Genomic DNA, 21,598 nt, shown 5'->3' with positions numbered 1-21,598 from the left:
GTGTCAAACTTTGGGCTTCATGTCTGATGAGCACATGACCTGTCACTGAAGTATTTCCCCAACCTACTTATTATTTCTTCAAAATCTCAAGGTGGTACATTATTTTTTTAATTATGTGTGTTATTTTTATTTTTATTATTATTATTAAATTATGTATATTATTTTTAAATTGTGTCTGTGTGAATGCAGGTGCCCATGAAGGTCAGAGGCTTTAAATCCCCAGGAGCTGGAGTTGGACTGGGAACGAAATTTGGGTCCTCTGCAAGAACAGCAAGTGCCACTGAACAGTCTTTTCAGCCCTGTTCTTACTCCACCTACTTGTCCCCAAATTCCACTTATCATACCGTCTTCAGCTAGAGGACACACCAAAAGTAAACTGGTGAGAACAGATGCTATTGATATTTATTTACTTGTTTAGGTTTATTTTGGAGAAAGGCATTTCTCTCTGTAGTCCTGGCTGTCCTGGAACTCACTCTGTAGACCAGGCTGGCCTCAAACTCAGAAATCCACCTGCCTCTGCCTCCTAAGTGCTGAGATTAAAGGCGTGTGCCACTGCCGCCACTCAGCTTCATTTTTGTTTTTTAGTAAATCTTTTTTTTAAAGATTTATTTATTATTAGAAATAAGTACACTGTAGCTGTCTTCAGACACACCAGAGGAGGGCATTAGATCTCATTAAGGGTGGTTGTGAGCCACCATATGGTTGCTGGGATTTGAACTCAGGACCTTCAGAAGAATAGTCAGTGCTCTTACCCGCTGAGCCATCTTGCTAGCCCCTCATTTGTGTGTTTTTTTTTTTTTTAGATTTATTTATTTATTATTATATCTAAGTACACTGTAGCTGTCTTCAGATGCACCAGAAGAGGGAGTCAGATCTCGTTATGGATGGTTGTGAGCCACCATGTGGTTGCTGGGATTTGAACTCAGGACCTTTGGAAGAGCAGTCAGTGCTCTTACCCGCTGAGCCATCTTGCTAGCCCCTCATTTGTGTTTTTAATCATGTCCACTGGTGGGTTGTTTTTGTTATTGTTATTGTTGTTTGTAGTTTTGGTTTTGAGATAGGGTCCCATCTAGCCCAGGCTAGCTTCCCTTTAAATTTGCTATGTAGACAAGGGCTAGCCTCGAATTCCTGGTCCTTCTACTTCCCAACCACTAGGATTATGAGTGTCCTGTACCACTTCGCCCAGCTTCAGACATTCTTTGCCCATCCCTTTGTTCCTTTGCCCACACAGAAACTTTCAAGTGCTAATTGTCTGGCAGAATGCACCAGGAGAAAACAAAAGAGATATGTGTAGTGTGAGGCTTTCTGGAAGCTTTCACAAGCATGGCCTTGCTGGTCTCCCCACATCCTTCAAGGCAGAAAGAGAAGAAACAGGGTCCTCGGATGTGGTGATTCACCCACAGTACCAAGTAAAGCGTGCCCAGCCACACTCGGCCTCAGGCCCTCTGACACAGCTTCCAGTTCATTTACAGGACGCCTCCTGCTAGAGAATAGGGTAATTAATAAATGAGTAAGCTTGGGCCCCTCCCTGTGAGGCTCCATAATAGAGGCTCTTGGGACACAGAACACCTCTCCTCATTGCAGCTTGTCCCTAAGCGCTCCATTAGAGATGCTGGCTCAAAAACAAGCAGTCCTCTTCTCATGGGGACCTCGAAGGCAGAGGTGGCCCCAGACATCTGTATTCTAGGAGTCTGCCCAGAATAAATTCTTCAGCAGTGCAGAAATCCATCAAGGACCTGAGCTGCCAGCTGCGGAGCTGGGAGGGTCAAGATCATTGAGGTCCAGCTAGGCAAAGGCCAGGAAAGAGTTTGACTTCTGTCTGGAGGAAGCCAAGGTGAGAGGAGCGTCTCCAGCACAGGAGCTAAGGGAACCCCAGTGTGCTCTGTGCTAGTGGGAATGCCTGGGCAGGGATCAGTCTGCTCCCACAATAAAGGCAGGAGTGGGAAGCTCATCTAGGACAGTCCTTAGTGGACTCAGAGCCAGGTTATAAGACTTCTGAAGCCTGAAGTTGCCCAGACAAATTCCTGGTCAGGAAAGCCAACAAGATGGCTCAGTGGGTAACACTTGCTAAGTGATCCTTGACGCCTCATATGGTAGGAGAGCTAACTCCTGCAAACTGTCTTCTTATCTCATTGAGGCGTGCCCCTCAATAAGTAAATAAGTTTTTCTTTCTTTTTCTCTTTCTCTCTCTCTTTCTTCTCTCTCTCTCTCTCTCTCTCTCTCTCTCTCTCTCTCTCTCTCTCTCCTTCTCTTTACTTATTTAATGTATATGAGTACACTGTAGCTGTCTTCAGACACTCCAGAGGAGAGCATCATATCCAATTACAGATGGTGGCTGCTGGGAATTGAACTCAGGACCTCTGGAAGAGCAGCAGTCTGGGCTCTTAACCGCTGAGCCATCTATCCAGCCCAAATAAATAAATGTAAAACTTTTTTTAAAAAAAAGATTTATTTAGCCGGAGCGAGGTGGTACACTTCTTTAATCCCAATATTCAGGAGGTAGAGATAGGATCTCTGTAAGTTGGAGACCAGGCTGGTCTACAGAGTGAGTTCCAGGACAGCCAGGGCTGTTACACAGAGAAACCCTGTCTTGAGAAACGAAACCCAAAAACAAAAACAGAAAATCAAAAAGAACCCCAGTCCCCTGTAGACGCCTGACTCGTCAGCAAGGAAGACGCCACAACAGGGTTCTTCTGCACACGTTTATTGGGAGAGTTTGATTGCAAAGGCGAAAGACCCCGAGCCCTGAAACTGGCGCTGGTTAAATAGGCTTAGGAGTGGCGTGGCCATACCTGATTGGTGTTGCTTTCAGTCCCTCATTTGCATGCTCCCAGATGAGCTGTGACTTGGTGTGAAAACCCTTTTGCACATGCGCACATTGGTTGTTTACTAGGACTTGCGGGCGGTGTCCAGCGGTAGCCAGCGCCATCTTGTAATGGCATTATGTGGCTTCCCACAGTCCCCGTCCCCCCTCCCAAAAAAACACCAACGCAACCCAACCGAACCCAAGCAAACAATGGCTTTATTTAGCTGGGTAATGGTGGTGCATGCCTAATTCCCAGCACTCAGGAGGCAGAGTCAGGTAGATCTTTATGAGTTCGAGGCTGGCAGGGTCTACAGTTAGATCTAGCTTTTATTTTTTGTGTATGAGTATTTTGCCTGAATAAATGTCTGTACACTATATGTACCTGATGCCAATGAATGCCAGAACAGGGCATTAAATCCCCTGAAAGTAGAGTTATGGATGGATGGATGTGAACTTTGGATACTAGGAATAGAACCTAGGTCCTTTGTAAGAGAAGTAAATGGTTTTAACTGCTGAGCCATCTCTCTAGCCTGTCACAAATATATATATTCACAGCAATCCACCTGCCTCAGCATCCCGAGCACTGAGATGAAAGGCAAAGTGTGCACCATGCCTCCCTGCCCTTATGATTTTCGTCTTTTACTAAAGAGAAGATGTTGAGCTGTTCCTGGACAGTGGCCTCACCCTGCGCAGGCATGGAGACTCCTGAGTTTGTGGCCCTGCCCTGTCTGAGTGTCTGAGTGTGTGGGCAGGATTCACTTCGAGCCAGCCACTCCCAGGCACACAGGAGCCTCTGTGCCCAGAGGCAGGCTGTGGTCTGGTAGGAGGGTCCTCAAGCCTGAGGGTGAGCATTCCAGCAAACCGAACCAGCAGAGCTGCAGGTTCTGTGCGACGGTGCTGCTTCCAAACTCTGATACCTTAAAAAGGGTACAGCTTCCCTACCAACCACTGTTCCTCGGCGGTAGATTTTTGTAGAGAACATGGAGAAAACGAGGTCTGGCAGCACCAACCTGTGATCTCCTCACTTGGGAGGTGGATATGGGAGGAACAGGAGTTCAAGGTCATCTTCTACTATCTAGGGAGCTCTAGGCCAGCTAAACTAGAGGAAGCTCTTGGATGGGAAAGATAGTGAGGGAAGATGGGAGGAAGGAAGACAGAGATGGAAAAATGGATGGATAGATAGATAGATAGATAGATAGGAGAGAAAGAAGAATATATAATAACTGTATACATAGTAAGTCATGATGGTTTGCCATCCTAGCAAGAGACTAAGGTAGGGCAATCATGAGTTTGAGGCCAGCCTACTCTGCATACCAAAACCTTGTCTTCAAACTAACTAACTCAATAGGTAGTCAATGATCTTTATTAAAATGGAGATGCGATTGGTTAGATTAAGTAAATAAATAACGGTACCACTAAGTTGTTGTTGAGAGAGCAAAGGGAAGGGTCACTGATGCCATCCAGGATGTCTCTGGAGGAGAACTGAGCTGGGCAGAAAAGTTCAGCAACTTTGCCCTGCCAAGAGGGAAAGGTGTCTCCCACGAAGGGAACAGCATGTTCAAGGATACTGAGCTGTCAACAGGCAAGTGGCTGAGGAATGCTGAGAAATCTGGCTGGATCAGAGGATGGACAAGGAGACAGGAAGTGAAGCAGGAAAGGCCAGCAGGGCAAAAACGGAAAAGGAGACCTTGCCGCGACCTTCAGGCGGAGACTAAACAGCTTGGGAGCTTGAGATTTGGGAGAGAGATCAACATTTGGGATTCGAGCATTGCTGGAGGCCTGGGAACACAGTTCAGTGGCACAGGACTCACCCAGCATGAGCAAAGGCCTAGGTTCCACATGTAGCACTGCGGGAAAGCAGAGCTTTTCAGGTTGAAGAGATGGCTCTGTAGACAAAGCACAAGGACCTGAGTTTGGATCTCTCTCGTCCTGAGTGAGTGTATGAGTATATTGTTGACATGACCAAAGCCATGACAAGGACTCCAGATCCATGGGAATGGTGAAGCCCTCTGGCGCATGTTGACAGTGTGTGGATGTCTCAGCCACAGCTTCCTCCTAGATGTTTACAACAGAGGCTGCTCCCTACAGAGACCGTTTACTGAGATGAAGTAAACCTGCCTCCTTGTTCACTGGATCTGCCTCCTGGATACAGAGTCACAAAGTCAATGCCCTGACTTTTCCAGGCTGCTGCTGATCTCCATTAGGGTGCATGGCCCACCTGAGCCCAGCTTTTTGGCACGCTTCTGTCTGTCCATTTTCCATCTTTTTATTAACCCAGTCGGGGTCAAGTACACACACACACACACACACACACACACACACCACTATACACAGGAAACAATGGGCTGGAGAGATGGCTCAGCAGTTAGGACTGATCACTGTTCTTCCCTTCCAGAGGACCCAGATTCATTTCCCAGCACCCACACGGGGCAGTTTAAAACTGCATGTAATTCTAGTTCCAGGAGATCCAATACCTCTGAACCACATGCTGGATATACAGACATTCAGGCACATACATAGGAAAATATTATTAGTTATATCATTATTTTGGAAGGGGACAGAGTGGTGAAATTAAAGGTGTGTGCCACCACTACCAGGAGAATTTTTTTTAAGGCAACAGAATCCTAATCATCATCATCATCATCAACAACAACAACAAAATCCCTAGTTGTCTAACATGTAAGAACAACCCCCTCCCTTTCTATCTTGAGACATGATCTCATCATGTATCTCAGGTTGACCTCAAACTCCCGATATAGCCAAGGCTTGCCTTGACCTTCTGGTCCTCTTGCCTCACCTCCCTAGTACCGGGATTTCGGGAATGCACCACCACACTGGGCTTCAGTAGCACTGGGGATCAAGCCCAAGGCTTCATGCACTCTCCCAGCTAAGCTGTATCATCAGCCAGCCCTCTTTCCTTCCTGGGAGATGAGGTCTCCACTGTAGGCCAGGATGGCCTCGGACTTGCAATGATCTTTTGGCTTCTGCCTCTCTGCTGATGGAACTACTGGCATGCCACACCATGTCCAGCTGTGCTTTGACTTACATCAACATCTGCAGGAAACATCAACCCCTTGTCTCTGGCTCACCAAGGTCATTTAGAAAAGAGCTCCCTTCCCCTTGGGGTGAGTTCCTTAGCGCTCTTCCCAGTCAATAAGCCTCTGAGGACTCCTGCTAGAATGGACATCTGGATGATCCGGGGAGGGAGGAGGTTGGAATGAGGTCATGGTCTGGGAGGACCGTCAGTCAGCTCTCTGCTCTGCTTGTCATCTCCTTCACCTGGGAGATGTGGTGTGTGTGCTTGCAACCCCAGTACTTAGAAAATGCAGACAGGAGGATTGCCCATCATTGGTTCCAGGCTAGACTGGGATACGCAATAAGACCCTGATTTAGAAAACTAAACCAAAACCCAGGGCTGGAGATACAGGACGGCTGGCAGAGTACTGGCTTAGAATGCAGGAAACCCTGGGTTTCATGCCCTGGAACCACACTAGTCAGGTGTGGTGGTGCATGCCTGCAATCCCCGAGCTCGGAGGGAGAGACAGGACCAGAAATTCAAAGGTAAGTTGGAGGAGGCCAGTAGGCTCTGTGATACCATCTCAGGGCAAGAGTAAAAAGGAGGTGGCATTGGCATTGTGTTGCTCAGTATAATATATTTAAAAATAGCAAATAAAAATAGGTGGTTCTTCTTCCTGTCTCAGCAGGTTTCTATGACTAGGTGGTGGGTGGCAGAGGGTGGAGGGAGGAAAGCCCAGTGGAAAACCAGCTTTGAGAAACAGAATGCAGACCAGGCTGGAGGCCGGGCGGCCACAGCATGCCTCAGCCTGGGCTGGCCAGGTATGCTGAATCACAGCCTCTCCTCAGAGCCTATTTGTTCATTTGCAAATGGAAAGACTCCGTGAGGACTCACTGAAATATTTCTTGTAGTTATCTTGGTTTTTGTCTGTTGTTTTACGGATATGTCAAAGGTAAAAGTTGAATCAGACACTGATCCTACCCTGGCTGCTGGACTCAGATCAACTGAGATTTTTGAGGACTTAATAGAGCTGCACTAAGTACATCATTTAATTCTCTAGTCACCCCATTATTTATCTGCATATTAGGGATCATAAACCTCAAGTTTCCATCCATCCATGCTCTCATCTGCTCAATTGCTCACCAAATCCTGGGGCCATGAGATATCCAGTATCCTGTATTTTGGGCTATCTACCACCTGTCAGCACATCTGGACCTGCTGAGCCGACCAGATGTCTAGGCGGGCCACAAGGCTCCCACACCAGACACCACACCCTATTTCAGCCCAGCCTGACCAGCTTCCCTACCACAGTAGGCATGTAGCTTGGCAACTGTCAAGGCTTGTTATTCCTCTTCCTGCACACCCAGTTGTTTGGGCATTGACAAATGCCAGGCAGGTGACGTGCCTTGGGTTCCACCAGCATTGCCCCTTTTACCCTCTGGGCCAGGATAGGTATGGGGCAGATAGGAGAGAAGCAGGGTGTGTCCCAAGATCCGGAGGGCAGAGTATGGACTTCAGCTGAACGATGGCATAAACCTACCTAGAACTGGGACTCAGGACAATAAAATGCCAGGGCACGGCCAGCTGGGGCTAGAAATAGACGTGACATTCAGGGGACATGAGTAGCCAGGAGGCAGGCTTTGCCCAGATAATTTCTCTCCCATGTCAAACTTGGATCAAGTGTCCAACCTCTTTCTGGATTCAGAACTCTCCTATGATGACCCAGCAAGAAGGAGAAGAAAGGAAAGCAGGGTCTTCCAGCCAGAAGTTAGAAAATTAAGTCTCATGGGAATTCATGGCTGGAGTTGCCCAGAGGCAATCATTGTAAATAAAAAAAAAAAAGAAAAAAAATCGAAGCCCAAGTTGAACGTGGTGACACACACCTTTCATCCCTGCACTCTGGAGGTGGAGGCAGATGGACCTTTGTTTGAGGCCAGCCTGATCTACATAGAGAATTGAGGCTAGCTAGGACCACATAAAAAGACCATCTACACACACACACACACACACACACACACACACACACACATACACACAACGCACACATGGGGTGAGAGGGTACCCACCCCAATCCTCAGCTACCTTCCCCCCCTAATTTTTTGACCTGTCCTCCAGACCCTGCTGTTCTATGCTGGGTGAAGGAAATGTTCTTTGTGCAAGTATTTTAGCAGTAAAAGACGATTAAAAAAAAAGATTCAAAACCTTTCTCCATTGTACTCTAAGTCAGGATCTCTCAATTAACCCAGGCTGCAGAAGTACCCAGGCTCGAACTGAGTCACTCTGTCACAGGGCTCTGTCCCAGTGACTAGCTGCAATGCCATCCATTAGTGATTCCCTAAACATTTCCTTTCCATACTGTACTGGCCAGGAAAGAAACAAGCTCACTAGCTGAGTTCTTTGGAAGATGAGTTGAAAGCAAGAGAAAGTTGGGAAAGAGCCTAGGACTTGGAACCGGAGAGCAAAGGCCTACTCCCACTTCCACCGTTTGTTAATGAGTAACAAGAGGAACTCAGGAACTAATGGAGCATGGGTGTTCCCATTCATAAAACGTGGGCAGTCGGCATCAGCGCTCGACAAACAGTGGCTATACAAAAGGCCTGGGAAACAAACGAAACCTCAAGCAAGCTGTTTAATGTGGGTGTCTCCAGCTTATCTGGACTAGCGACTCTCTTTTTAAGAATTTATTTACTTCTAACAAAAAGAAAAGAAAGAAGAAGAAGAAAATGCTTTAAAGAAGGAGAGCAGCATCTATATATCTCAAATTCTTGCCCCAAATTCCAAATTCTGTCTGTTTCAGCCTCCCAGGTAGTTTGTGGAGTTAGACATCAAAAAGGTGGGACTGGATGGCTCTGTGGTTAGGAGTACCTTCACACAGACTAGAAATAATAAGCGACTTAACAAGAGCAGACTGAAGTGGACCCCACCACTGTGTCATTGGAATACACCATAAGGGGCTGGGGACTAACAAGTAAGTTAACTTGAGCTACAAGGAAGGCCCAGCCGTCATCTCTCAGCTGCCTTTCTGGGAGGAGTTGCAAGTCCGCTGTGAAGGAACCAACCTGGGTACACCACCACCATCTTGTGGCCACAGTGTAGCTATGGCAGCAGTCATAGCCTGAAGTGCTGATTGAAATCTGAGAAGACAAAGGGGAGCCCTATGAGCAGAGGCTCACTGGAGAGCTGGGCTGGCTTCCCAGGGTCACTGGGGGTGGTGGCGGCGGGGGGGGGGGGGAACGACTGTTTGTGCTGTTCTGGGAGCCCTAGTTCAGCTAAGGGCTCTGCACCTCTAGGAGTCTCTGCTTGTCCAAGGTCTTAAGGTTTTCTGAGTGGAGAAGGATCCCAGTTCACCAGTCCTGGCCCATCTCTAGTCAGTTTCTGCCAGTTATTCACCTTGTCTGGCTACCTGGGTTTGCTTGGGATGAATCAATGTTTAGAGCCTGGCTATTTCCCTATAGCAAGCAGTCCTCAGATCCACCCTAGCCATAGTTACCTGGCTAGCCCACTGTTCACACCCAACCTGGCTATCTATAGCCCTCACTCCCCACCACCCCCAAGATTTCCTTTGAAATATTAAACAAAAAAGTCAGAATAAAGACTGCCTTTACAGTTTCTCTCCTCCCATTTCCTGAACGCCTGCTACTACTGTTCAGGGACTGGCATGTGTAGCTGAAGATGCCAGACAGCATTCTATCACCGAGGTGCCCCCAGGCCTGCAAATCTCTTTGAGATTAAGTCTTACGGTGATAAGATTGGTCTTGAATTTGATATCCTCCTACCTTGGCCCAAGTGCTAAAGTTGAAGGAATTTACACTTAAAAAGTTTCTCTATCATGTGGGGATGGCCTTGTGCTCCAATCCTTAGGCCTTTACCTCCCCAAGGACTAGGCTGTAAGACCACATGGAGTACTCAGAAAACTATTTTAATAGGTTCCAGCATGTGACTCTGACTGACCTAGAAGGCCATTTCATCCTGTCAACCACAGAGCACCTGTTTTGGGGGGATTGTTCCAGCTATTCCTAAAGGCAAACTGATTTTTTTTTTCTCTAAATATCCTCTTGAAGAAATATGGCTGGCTTAATTTAGTTATGTGACCCTGGGACCCTAAAGGCAAACGAGAGTCCCAGTTGAGTGTATTAGGAAGTAGGCAGAGAACATGGGTTCAAGATCACTTTTATTTGCAGAGCCTGCAACTGCTGGTTAACAATGCTAGCTATGCTGGTACAATCTGAAAGCCATTCTCCTTGAAGGCATTCAACTAACAGAATCTCTACAAACCAGACCAGGGACCAACTGGGACATACTTCAACACACCAGGGAAGGGGCTGCTCATTCCCTTGCTCTCCACATATTTTCAAACAAGATTTGTTTAATAGCCAAATGCAACTCAAACCCATAACAAAGCAACTAGCCATCTTCAATATCACTGATTCCCTCCCCACCCCCAGGATAGAAAGCAGAGGCAAGAGGGGAGACACTTCCTAAGAAAAACCTGGCTAGACCCCAGTGGAGCAAAGACGGCAGAGAGGCTGGTGCTCGAGGATATCAACAGGCAGGCACCAAAACAGGCTGTGCAGAATCAAAGCAGCCTAGCCCCTCAGATGGGAGGTTGTTTCCGAGAGCCTCACTTCCACGGGGTTAGATTAGGGGGTAACTGATGTGATTCACCACTCTCTGACCCTCAAATTAAAACATGATAAACTCAGAACATTTGACTTCAAAATTTACTACGCCCTCCTGAGAAATTCTACAGTTGTCTGTAGGCCAGGATCCACACTTCTCACCTAACGGCTCGGGCTTCCCTCCCCCTGCTCACCCTTGGGTGCCCACCCAACACTGATTGGATACTCCGACTCATAAAATGACTTCTTTTTTTTTTTTTTTTTAAAGGACATTCAGTGGGCTTGCTCCTCCCTCACTCTGTGGACTCCACTCTTTCATGCCTCCCCTCTTCCACCTTGGGGCACACTACAGCATTCCATTACTGGCCTGATGGAAGCTGTCTGAAGTGCCTTCCTGTGACTCCTACACCAGCCACTTTCCTGGGGACCTGGGGTGAGGAGTGGAGACAAGACTTTCCCCAAGGGACACCGCAAAGAGTAGAAGTAGGTCTGGGAAGGTTAGCTTATGTCCTGTAGCCAAGCCTGGATCTGGTGGTGCAGGCTCTTTACCAGCATCTCAGTCCTTGACTTTGAGTAGCAGCATTATTGGTCTACAGCGCCTCCTAGGGGTGACTGAGCTCCTTGCGCTGTCCACAACTTAACAGGTTTGCTTTTTTTCTTATCCCTGCCCCATTTTTTTTTTTTAAATTAAAAGTAGAGGTAGTTCCTAGGATGATAAAACTCTACCTAGAATGGCAGTATTCTGACTTAATGAAGCAGTAAAGTAAGTCTTGAATTAAAACAATAATAAAATAATTGATGAAGCAGAATAAATTAAAGTTAAGAGTCATCCACGAGGCCCTCTCCCTTCCAGCCTATCTTTGGTATTTGGCCAGCAGCACTCGGGTGGCTTTTCTCTCCTTGTGACAGGCCAGGGTCTGCCCAATAAGGCTTCTTCATGGGATGCTCAGTGAGAGCAACCTAACATGGTCTTCCAGACTCCGGTCTGTGCTGTGCTTGTCCAGCTTTGGCAGACAGTCCTGTCAGGGAAGGACTCTTACAGAACAGAAGAGTGTAACGACAGGATACCCTGGGCTCCAACCTGAGAGTGTAGGAGACAGGTCCAAGGAATGGAAGGCCCAGGTCTTTCTCCAGGTACCGTACAGCTGGCCCCTTTGCTTACTGCTCTGCAGCAAAGGGAAGAGGGAAAAGGCAGAGGGAAGCTCAGGCTGCTGCCATTTGGCTTCAGAGCTTCTTCAGGCGACTGTACATCTCTCTTTTGCTCTTTTCCCCTGCCCAGGTCCGGCTCTTGGTGCGAAACTTCTTTAGGTCTTCTTTAAAGTCTTCATGGTGCATTGGCCGGTAGCTGGGGGGTTCACAGTGAGACTAAAGGAACAGGAGAGGACACGGTCAGGACTTGCCGGCCTCACATCATCTGGCTTCCTCTGCCTAGAGTTGCAAGGCTGGGAAGGCAGCAAGCAGGTACCAGTGAGCTCTTCAGGAGCCTGGCGCTTAGCAGATGCACCCTGAGACCCCAGCAAGCAGCAGCCACAACCGACCCAATGGCCCAGCATGGGGATGTGGGGACATGCTCACAGACATCTCACCTGGCACTTCAAAAAGAACTCCTTGTATCCCCCCTTCAGGACATACAGCTCAGGGTAGTGGAGCTTGGGGTACTCATTGCCAAGCCTATCTCTTTCTCTCACATATCGGCACCTAGTGAAAAGAAGTGAAGGACACAGTTGGGTCACCTCCTTCAGGCTAGGGGACAGGAGACGGGTCACGGGTGGTGACCAGGCACTTCTTCCACCTGCCTGCTGCTGACACCATGTGCAGCAACAGCTTAGAGCCAGCATGCTCTCCATTCTGTCCTATGGTCCCCTCATTTAGCTCCTCTCACCCAAGTAGAATTCTTCCTTCTTGTGCTTTTAAACAGACTAGGCCTTCTATTTCCCTGGTAGCTACTAGAACCTTGTGCTGTGCCGTCTCTCTACACTGTGCCTGAGCGGTGTGCAAGCTGTAGTTTTCAGTGTCCTACTGTGTGCGCCTCACATCCCATTCACCCAACTCTAGTCTCTATGTCCTCTATTTGGGAGCTTCTACTCATTGACCTCATTTTGAAGGACTTCTGAACATTTTGTACAATTCTAAGTTTTTTAAATATGCTTGTCTGCCTCCTGTCTACTCTGAAATGTCCCTCCACGAAACTAGACTTTTGGTTTGCTATATTGTTAGTGTTAAAATAACAAGAATTCAAGAGTGGATGCAAGTCCCCACTATTTCCATTCATGTGTGAATATTCAGGTCCTGCTCAAATGGGTGGGTTTGTTTGTTTGTTTATTTGTTGTTGTTTGGGTGGCAGGATCTCACTATGTCACTGTAGTGAGATCCTGTAGTAGTCTAGACTGACCTTGAATCTGAGTGCCGGAATTAAAGGCATGCGCCATCATTCCTGCCCTTGAACCCAGGACCTCACAAATACTAGAGAAGTGCTCTATCTGACATGAGCCACACTCCTAGCCTAACAGTAAGTTAGCCTGCTTTTTTTGTTACAGGATCTCATGTAGCTCAGGCTGGCCTTATACTTCTGATCCTCTTGTCTTAGCTTGCCCCGGAGGCAGAGGCAGGCGGATTTCTGAGTTCGAGGTCAGCCTGGTCTACAAAGTGAGTTCCAGGACAGCCAGGGCTATACAGAGAAACCCTGTCTCAAAAAAGAAAAAGAAAAGACACGCACTACCATGCCAGATGCTGTTTTAGAGTATCGCCACCACATCGACATTTGCAGAGGAAGATCTTCAGACTTTTCTGCCTTTTGCTTAAGGAACAACTGCTTGGACGTTATGAGATTAGTAAGTAGAACTCAATGCAGTGGGAACTGGGAGAGCCGAAGTAAAAATCTATATAAAGGACCAGTAACACTGAGTTATCTGGAAAAAGGCTGAACCCATGATGATACTACAAAGTTATGACTGGCATCACCATAAGACTGAACTGGAGAAGCCTGAAAATCATTTGCAATCAAAATGTAAGGGTTAAGTTCATCAACTACATTCAAGAAATATGTCTGGGCTGGGTGGTAGTGTCACAGGCCTTTATTCCCAGCACCCAGGATGCAATGAAGGTGGATCTCTGGGTTGGAGGCTAGCATCATCTATGTGTCCTGAGTTCCAGAACATTCAGGGCTCAACAGAGAAACCCCACCTTGAACCCCCTTTCCACCAAGAAAGGGGGAAAAATATTTGGGATAGCAAGATGGGTAAAAGCTGCTCGATGACCCAAGTTTGATTTCAGAAATCCACATGGCAGAGCACTCCCCCAAGCTGTCTTCTGAACTCCATATACACACTATGGTAGGGCACGTGTACAAAATATAAAATAAATACTAATCGTAAAAATGTCTATTTGGCCAGGTGCCTAAATCCCTGAGGCCAGCCAGCCTATTCTACAGAGTGAGTTCCAGAATAGCCAGGGTTATACAGTGAAACCCTTTTTTGAAGGCTGTTTGAAAGACAAATCAGTGGACAGGAAGTCCTACTAAGGGAAACTATGTTATAAAGGGAATTATAGTGTCCACAAAAGCCATGTATACACATAATGTGTAGACTGAAGCAGCCCTGGAGCGTCTTGTGACCTATGTGAAAGGTGCCTATATGCTAGGGTTGTGACGTATGCCCTGCTCTCCACTGTTAGGAAGCCTCTGCCCCAAAGTCTTATTCTCTGTGGTACTCACATTCGAGGGCCTCTTTCAGAGGAAAACTCACAGTGGAATACGACAATGACACGCTTGCCATCAGTAGGCACGATAGGGTTCTTGAGTAAGAAGTCTTCAACCTCTTCTTCCATGTGCAAGTTCACAGCACCCTGTGAAGACAGCAGACACTGAGCACCTGCTAAGCCACACTCAGGAGTCTGTAGGTCTCATGGCCCAGCAGCGCAGTAGACCACCCGCTTCTGCTATCTCAGTGAAGCTTTCTCTGTAGGTCTATACACTTTGGCCATTTCTAAATGTCACTTCATAAAGCCAGAAGCTAATCCCCACTCACATTTAAATACTGCTTTGTTTGTTTTTTTATTTTTTATTTTTCGAGACAGGGTTTCTCTGTGTAGCTTTGGCTGTCCTGGAACTTACTCTGTAGACCAGGCTGGCCTCGAACTCAGAAATCCGCCTGCCTCTGCCTCCCAAGTGCTGGGATTAAAGGTGTATGCCACCACGCCTGGCTAAATACTGCTTTTTATGGTAATACTAAAGAAGCGTACCAGCTCCTTCTTTCTAGAAACCTTGTGTTCTAACATGTCCCTTCACAAGGTAGGCAGCCTGACTGAACAGCAGAGCCTTGGTACAGATTCCAGGGAATGTTGCCAAAATGTCTTCTTCTAGTCAGGAGCTCTGGGGTGCTCAAACATTCATATTCAAGTATCTCAAATGCTTCGGAACTCTTTGTGGCCCCACTGAATAGCTTAGACATCAGGGATGCCACCTAGAAATGCCCTGAAACAGGACTGTGTGAGGGACTGAAGTGGGAATATTCATCCTGTGTATATTGGCTTGTTTTAAATTCTCACCGTCAGCCAAGAGATGTCACTATCCTACCTTCTAAGACTCCCAAGATAAATAAGTCTCAAGAATCCAAACCTTGCTGGGCGTGGCGGCGCACGTCTTTAATCCCAGCACTTGGTAGGCAGAGGCAGGCGGATCTCTGAGTTCGAGGCCAGCCTGGTCTACAGAGTGAGTTCCGGGACAGCCAGGACTACAGAGAAACCCTGTCCCGACCCCCCTCCAAAAAAAAAAAAAAAAAAAAAAATCCAAACCTTGATGTGACCTCCTTCATATTCATATGGGTATCGGCAGTCAATGATAACAAACTCTTTAATGAGATTGGCAAACTTGCCATTCAAAACAGATGCCATCTATGAAGAGAAAGGGAGGAGGGTGTCATTTGTTGGCTGTCAGATAATGAGATTCCAACTTCCCAAGTGCAGTGGGCTCCACAAGCCTGACTTACAATTTCTGGAGAAATATATTTCAAATCCTGATGCTTCCCAGAGACTGTATTAAAGAGATAACCCTTCAGAAAAGGAAAAGAGAAAACAGAAGATATTTAGAGGAATGTGAAAGCTTGCCTGTGTGGTAGGAAGCAGCTTAAAAAACAAACCGAGAAATAAACATAAGTCAATAAATAGTAAATGCTAATTACCTTTCTATGCACTTAACTGACATCTAGATATTTAATTATTGTTTAAGGAGACATGTTTTCATTATGTAGACCAGTCTAGATCCAAATTCTGAGATGTGCCTGCTTCTGGGATTAAGTTAGTAAATCACTATGCTTGCTCTCTGAGGTGGTCTTTGAACACATATGCCACAGGTGATTTCCTTTTTCCACTGGCTTTTCTGTCACTGTTTTGCTTTGTTTTCAAGACAGGGTTTCTCTATGCACCCCGGACACAGAGACCTGCCTGCCTTTGGGATGCTGCGATTAAAGGTGTGCAACAGCAGCAGCACCACCACCCAGCACCTTTTTTTCCCCTCCTTTCTCCTGTTTTTATCAGGAACTCTCATCTTAGTATGAGAAATCACTTAAATGCAGTGAGGACGGTCAGGCTGTTGTGGTACACAAGTTTAGTCCCAGCACTAGGGGTTGGGAGGAGGCAGAGGCAGGTGATCTGGGTTCAAAGCCAGTAGGGGCTACAACATGAGTTCCAGGACAGTCAGGACTACATAGAGGAACTGTCTGGAACAGCAAACACCCATGCAGTGAGGAGAGCAGATGTGACTCGGGAATATAATAACAGTATTTGGGAGGAGGAAACGAGTTCAAGATCATCCCTAGCCGGAGTTATGAGTTTGGAGCCAGTTTAGAATATGAGGTTCTGTAACAAATAAAACCAAAGACAGTGGGCGTGGTACTGTAGGCTGAGGCAGTAGAACTAGGTTAATTTGGGTAAAATAGTGAAACCATGCCTTGGAAAGTTGAGACAACTTGCTCATGTGATGAGCACCTGGTTGTTCAGGATGGAGTTAGGTAGTGAGAATGGAAAAACATCTTTTTTTTAAAAAAAGATTTATTTATTTATTTATTATATGTAAGTACGCTGTAGCTTTCTTCAGACACACCAGAAGAGAGCATCAGATCTCATTACAGATGGTTGTGAGCCACCATGTGGTTGCTGGGATTTGAACTCATGACCTTCAGAAGACCAGTTGGCACTCTAACCACTGAGCCATCTCTCCAGCCCCTGGAAAAACATCTTGGCCCAAGTTTAACAAAGATGAACACCTCAGTGCTACTTAGAGAAGAACTGGATAAATTAAGAGCTTACCCAACACTGGCCACAAGACAAACCAAGGGATTTGCTTGTTTTCCCCCTCAAAAACTCCTTGTTCTTTCTAGACAGGGTCTCTCTCTATATAGCCCCATGGTCCTTGAAGCTACTGTATAGACCAGGCTGGCTTCAGTCTGTCCAGCTCTGCCTTACAAATGCTAAGATTGAAGATGTGGGCCAGCTGTACTGTACCAACAGCTCAGGCTCATGCTTTCCCAGACAGACTGACACAATGGTCAGAGTGAAGGTGGGTAACCATACAGGAAACCACCGAGCCAGCAACAGTCTCATGACCACCATGTGCCTGATCCCGAGAAGTTCAGCCGAGCTGATTGTTCCTTAGCTTTTACTGTTACCTTGGAGAAGTCTCCTATAAGGTCTCGTGGGTCACTGTCCAAAATGCTCTCAATGGTTCCTTTGGGGGAAGACATCAGGGGTAGAGTCTGGTGTGGAAGCTGTAAGAAATCCAAGGTAGAGAATGAGACCAGGGTTTTTTTTTTTTGTTTTATTTTTTGAGACAGGGTTTCTCTATGTAGCCCTGGCTATCCTGGAACTCACTTTGTAGACCAGGCTGGCCTCGAACTCAGAAATCTGCCTGCCTCTGCCTCCCAAGTGCTGGGATTAAAGGTGTGTGCCACCACCACCCGGCGAGACCAGGGCTTTGACTAAAAGCTCTAAAACTATTTATCTTTACCATGCCAAGAAGAGGAAACTGAAATATGAATGCCTATAGTAAGTAAAAGACTCTGTACTGTGACTTAATCAGAGGAAAGATAGCTCTATGCTATTAACTAGTTGAATTTCCCTGAAATCCTCTATCTTTCTGGAGACAGGGTTTCACCACGCATCTCTGGTTGGCCTGGAACGTGATAATGTAGACCAGGCTTGCCTCAAACTTAGAATGCACAGGAATTACTGGCATGCCAACACACCAACCAGCACCTGTCCTTTTCTATTGTTCACGGTGAAAACCATTGAGGTGACAGGCATGATACAATCCCAGAGGCAGGAGGACTGCCACAATGCTGAGCCAAGCCAGGGCTACATGGCAAGAATCTGCGTTAAAAATAAAAATTAAAAAACAAAAAACCAAATCAAAACCTGATCCTGTCACTGTAACAGAAGATCATTGTGATGTATCTCACAAAATAACACATAATTACTTTATCTCAGCAGAGTTCCTGAACTTCTGATAAGAAAGTTTTTGTAAGAAAACAAAATTTAAGTTGTAAAGATCATTTGGCTTGCTTCTAACTAAATAGCCTTCTGTGATTCTGCTCAACAGCTACACAAGGAACCACTGTGTAAGCATGCTTGAGAACTGTAATCTAGAGGCAACAGGTGTAAGATTAGAACTTTGAACTACTTCTTTTTCTCTTCCAAAAACAGCTGTAATCCTTTCAAAGACACGATGACGTCAGTGAGGTGCTCAGAGGGTAAAAGTACTTGTGTGTGCCCGACGGTCCTGGGATCCCATGGTAGAGAAGAGAACCAAGGCTGCACACTTGTCCTCTGACCTCCACACATGCCATGGCACGCACAGGACTTGCATCACAATAGTATTTAAAAGGGCAGAGTGGGCGGGCACACTAAGACCCTTTCTCAGCCCGGTCTGTCAGGTTAGAGTAGAGAGGCCCAGACAGTGCTCTTTGATGGTCCCCCCCCCCCTTTCCTTAAATAGGAAATTAATTAAAAGAAGTGCCAGGCGGAGGTGGTGCACACCTTTAAATCCCAGCATTAGAGAGGCAGACAGACCCATCCTTTGTTTAGCAATGTCAAGTGGCTGGAGCCATTCTATTTTATAGATAGGTTCTTGTGCACCGTGGCACAGGCACAGGCACACACGCACACCCCCACACCAAAATTTCAAACCAAAACAAAAACCTGGGTACGGTTTGTGATTCTAGCACAAGGGAGGTAGAGACAGAGGAAAAGTTCTCTGACTTCTCCATGTGCACTGTGGTATTTACACCCCTACCTCTGAATAAATGAATGGCATAGGAAAGTAAGAAAGAGCAGAGATGGAGCTCAGTGACCAAGCACTTGAGTAAGAGGCACAATGCCTTGGGTTCAATCCTCAGCACCAAGCAAACTTGTCCCCCCCAAACACAAATCCCACACCCTAAAAAACAAACAAAACCCCACATAATGGGGGCTTAAGAGATGGCTCAAAAACACTTTGCTGTCTCCAGTGGTGAATTACACTATGAGTAGTTGCAGTTCGAGGGGATCCAATGGCAACTACTAATAGTGCCTGGTTACAGAGTGAGTGCCAGGGCAGCCACAGTTATATAGAGAAACCCTGTCCAGAAAAAACAAAAAAAACAAAAACAAACAAACAACAACAACAACAACAAACAAAAGAAAAGAGCAGTGAGGCTTGGTAAGGACAGGACGAACAAGTAGAAACATTTAGAGCCAAGACTGTTAGGACTCTGCATCAAGGGAGAAGGTAACTGACCTGGGTTGGCTCCAGAACATCTGTCTTCATAGGACTGGCCACACTCTTCCTCCTCTTTGTACCTCGAGGAGACTCCTCATGAGACCGGTCTGTTCTCTTCAACACCGCCCGAGCGCTGGAGCTGCTGCTGCTGGAGCAGCACGGGGAGGGGGAGTCAAACAGTCCGCAATGATCGGCCTTAGGGTCAAAGAGACAGATCCAACCTTGGATTAAAATCTAACTTGAACAGCAGTCAGTATAAAACCCAGCCCCAAACCCTATGTTGTTCCGGTCAGCATAGTTAACTTTGTCTAGTGGCTCAGCTCCTCAGAACTCCACACGCTGAGTAACTTACAAGGTTTGCAGGTCTCCTCATGACAAGGGGGGCTGTCCAGAGGCTTGCCATGCATGATGGGGTCTCCTCATCATTCTAGAGCAAGAGAAAACTGTGTTTACATACATCTAGCAGAGGGGCTAGGAAGAAGAAAAAGACCCAGCAACCAAATGTTTTGCAGGTAACTCCCCTAAGAAGTGCCAGATAAGCCTAGATAAGAAGTTTTGTGTTTTGTTTTGGAGACAGAGTCTTACTGTGTAGCAGGGGCTAGCCTTGAACTGATGGCAATCCTTCTGTTCAGCATCCTGAATGCTAAAATCACTGGCATGCTACACCAGGGCAGGCTAGTATCTTCTTGGTATAAGGGATTGATTGAGCCTAAGGCCTTGTACACTCCCCTAAGCACATGCTATATCTTAGCTCCAGAAGTATCTCAAAACATTTCTCCTTCCCTGTCGTTAGTGTCCCTCAGGGTAAGAAGAAAGATCTTACCAGTATTATCTGACCTACCACCTGCTGGATTTAGTCAGACAGACAGACAGACAGACAGACAGACAGACAGACAGAAGAGTTAATGAATTCTCACAAAATGAACTGTTTATTTAGGAGGCTTCTGCAGGCTGGTTAGAATGAATAGGCACACCCACACCCAGACGGTACCTTCATATTCTCTCCATCCAGAAGGTCTATGAAGCCATCATCCTCATCAGACAAAGTGGCTTTCACAGGTGACTGGGGTGTAAAAAGAGGACTGAAATTTCCTGATTCACTAATATCACTTTCATTTGAAGATAGCTGAAAGACAAAATTAGCAAGAACTCTAGACCATTTGATTGCTTAGGTGGATCACTCAAAGGAAGAAAGGAAGGAAGGAAGGAAGGAGGGAAGAGTGTGCATGTGCACTGTGTGAACCTGGCACCCTCAGAGTCAGAGGGCACTGGACTCCCTGACTCCTGAGCTTGTCTTGCAGTGAGAACTAAGGCCTGTGCTGTACCATGTGAAGGCTGTGATCAGCTAAACCTGTTGAAAATACAAGAATCTATGGATCACAAAATAGCAGACCAGAGAAAGTTCAAGAAAGCCCAAGTAACTCCAGACAGATGGAAACAAGGGGAATTCCTTCTATACTCTACCATACTCCTTTATTATTTCAGGAGACAGGGCAGTCAAGGATGAGCTAAAACCTGTGAACCTTTCTTCCACTTCCCAAATGTTGAGATCACAGGTGCACACTACCAAGTTTGGCCTCTAACCTAGCTCTTCATCAGGACTAAAACAGCTGGTGCTGGAAAGATGGCTCCATGGGTAAGAAGAGCAAGCACTGCTCTTGGAGAAGCTTTGAGTTTAATTTCCAGTATCTCCATCAGACAGCTCACAGCTGCCTGCAGTTCCAGTTTCACATGATCCTCGGGCAGCTGTATGCATGTGCGAATACCACCCCACTCCACAAAATTAAAAATAAAAGTGATTTAAACTAAAATGATAGCTGCTCAGTATTTAAATGAGGGATTATGATGTCCTAGACAGCAACAAAATCTTTACATTATAATCCCATTTAAGCCACACCACACACTTCTGGTAGTCAATCTCTTTTTTTCTTCCTTGAGACTAAGTGTCCCCAGTGTTCACCCCATCTCAGTCCCAGGTGTAGCTGGGACTACATGTGTCAACATAGCCAAATAATCTTTTGCTTTTTGTTTCTTGAAACTGATGCCTAAGGGGTACCAAGATCATACACCTCATCTATTCAATGCCCTACCTTGGAAACCAATTTGGTATAGTGGCAAACGCTTGTGATCCTAGAGGCAGGAGCAAAAAGAATTCAAGACTAGTTTTGACTACATAGCAAATTTGAGGCTAGCCTAGGAATTTAAGGGATTCTGTCTCAAAAAAATGCGAATAACAATAAACCCCCCAGTCCAAACAAAAGCCAAACTAGTAGATAAGCACAGGCTTTTGTTTGTTTTGGTTTTGGTTTTTCAAGACAGGGTTTCTCTGTATAGCCCTGGCTGTCCTGGAACTCACTCTGTAGACCAGGCTGGCTTCAAACTCAGAAATCCGCCTGCCTCTGCCTCCC

The 21,598-nt window shown here is 46.4% G+C and overlaps 1 protein-coding gene across 2 annotated transcripts in view; it reads right to left on the bottom strand.

Moving 5' to 3' along the window:
* Window positions 1-9,977: 9,977 nt before the first annotated feature.
* The window catches only part of Cdc25a (cell division cycle 25A), an 18,643-nt gene continuing 7,022 nt past the window's right edge, over window positions 9,978-21,598 (bottom strand). For both annotated transcript variants that reach the window (XM_021206389.1, XM_029543744.1), the window contains exons 7-15: window positions 20,182-20,316; window positions 19,543-19,617; window positions 19,209-19,385; window positions 17,104-17,202; window positions 15,427-15,489; window positions 15,233-15,331; window positions 14,154-14,284; window positions 12,028-12,139; window positions 9,978-11,806 (exon numbers count right to left, since the gene is read on the bottom strand). In XM_021206389.1, coding sequence (XP_021062048.1) covers window positions 11,666-11,806; window positions 12,028-12,139; window positions 14,154-14,284; window positions 15,233-15,331; window positions 15,427-15,489; window positions 17,104-17,202; window positions 19,209-19,385; window positions 19,543-19,617; window positions 20,182-20,316 — 1,032 coding nt within the window. In that variant the 3' untranslated portion in view covers window positions 9,978-11,665. The remainder of the gene's footprint in view (window positions 11,807-12,027; window positions 12,140-14,153; window positions 14,285-15,232; window positions 15,332-15,426; window positions 15,490-17,103; window positions 17,203-19,208; window positions 19,386-19,542; window positions 19,618-20,181; window positions 20,317-21,598) is intronic.

Source organism: Mus pahari, chromosome 10 (genome assembly GCF_900095145.1).
Source record: "Mus pahari chromosome 10, PAHARI_EIJ_v1.1, whole genome shotgun sequence".
Lineage (NCBI taxonomy): Eukaryota > Metazoa > Chordata > Mammalia > Rodentia > Muridae > Mus > Mus pahari.
The sequence above is the reverse complement of the archived record's forward strand: the minus strand, read 5'-3'. Positions and strand labels throughout refer to the sequence as shown.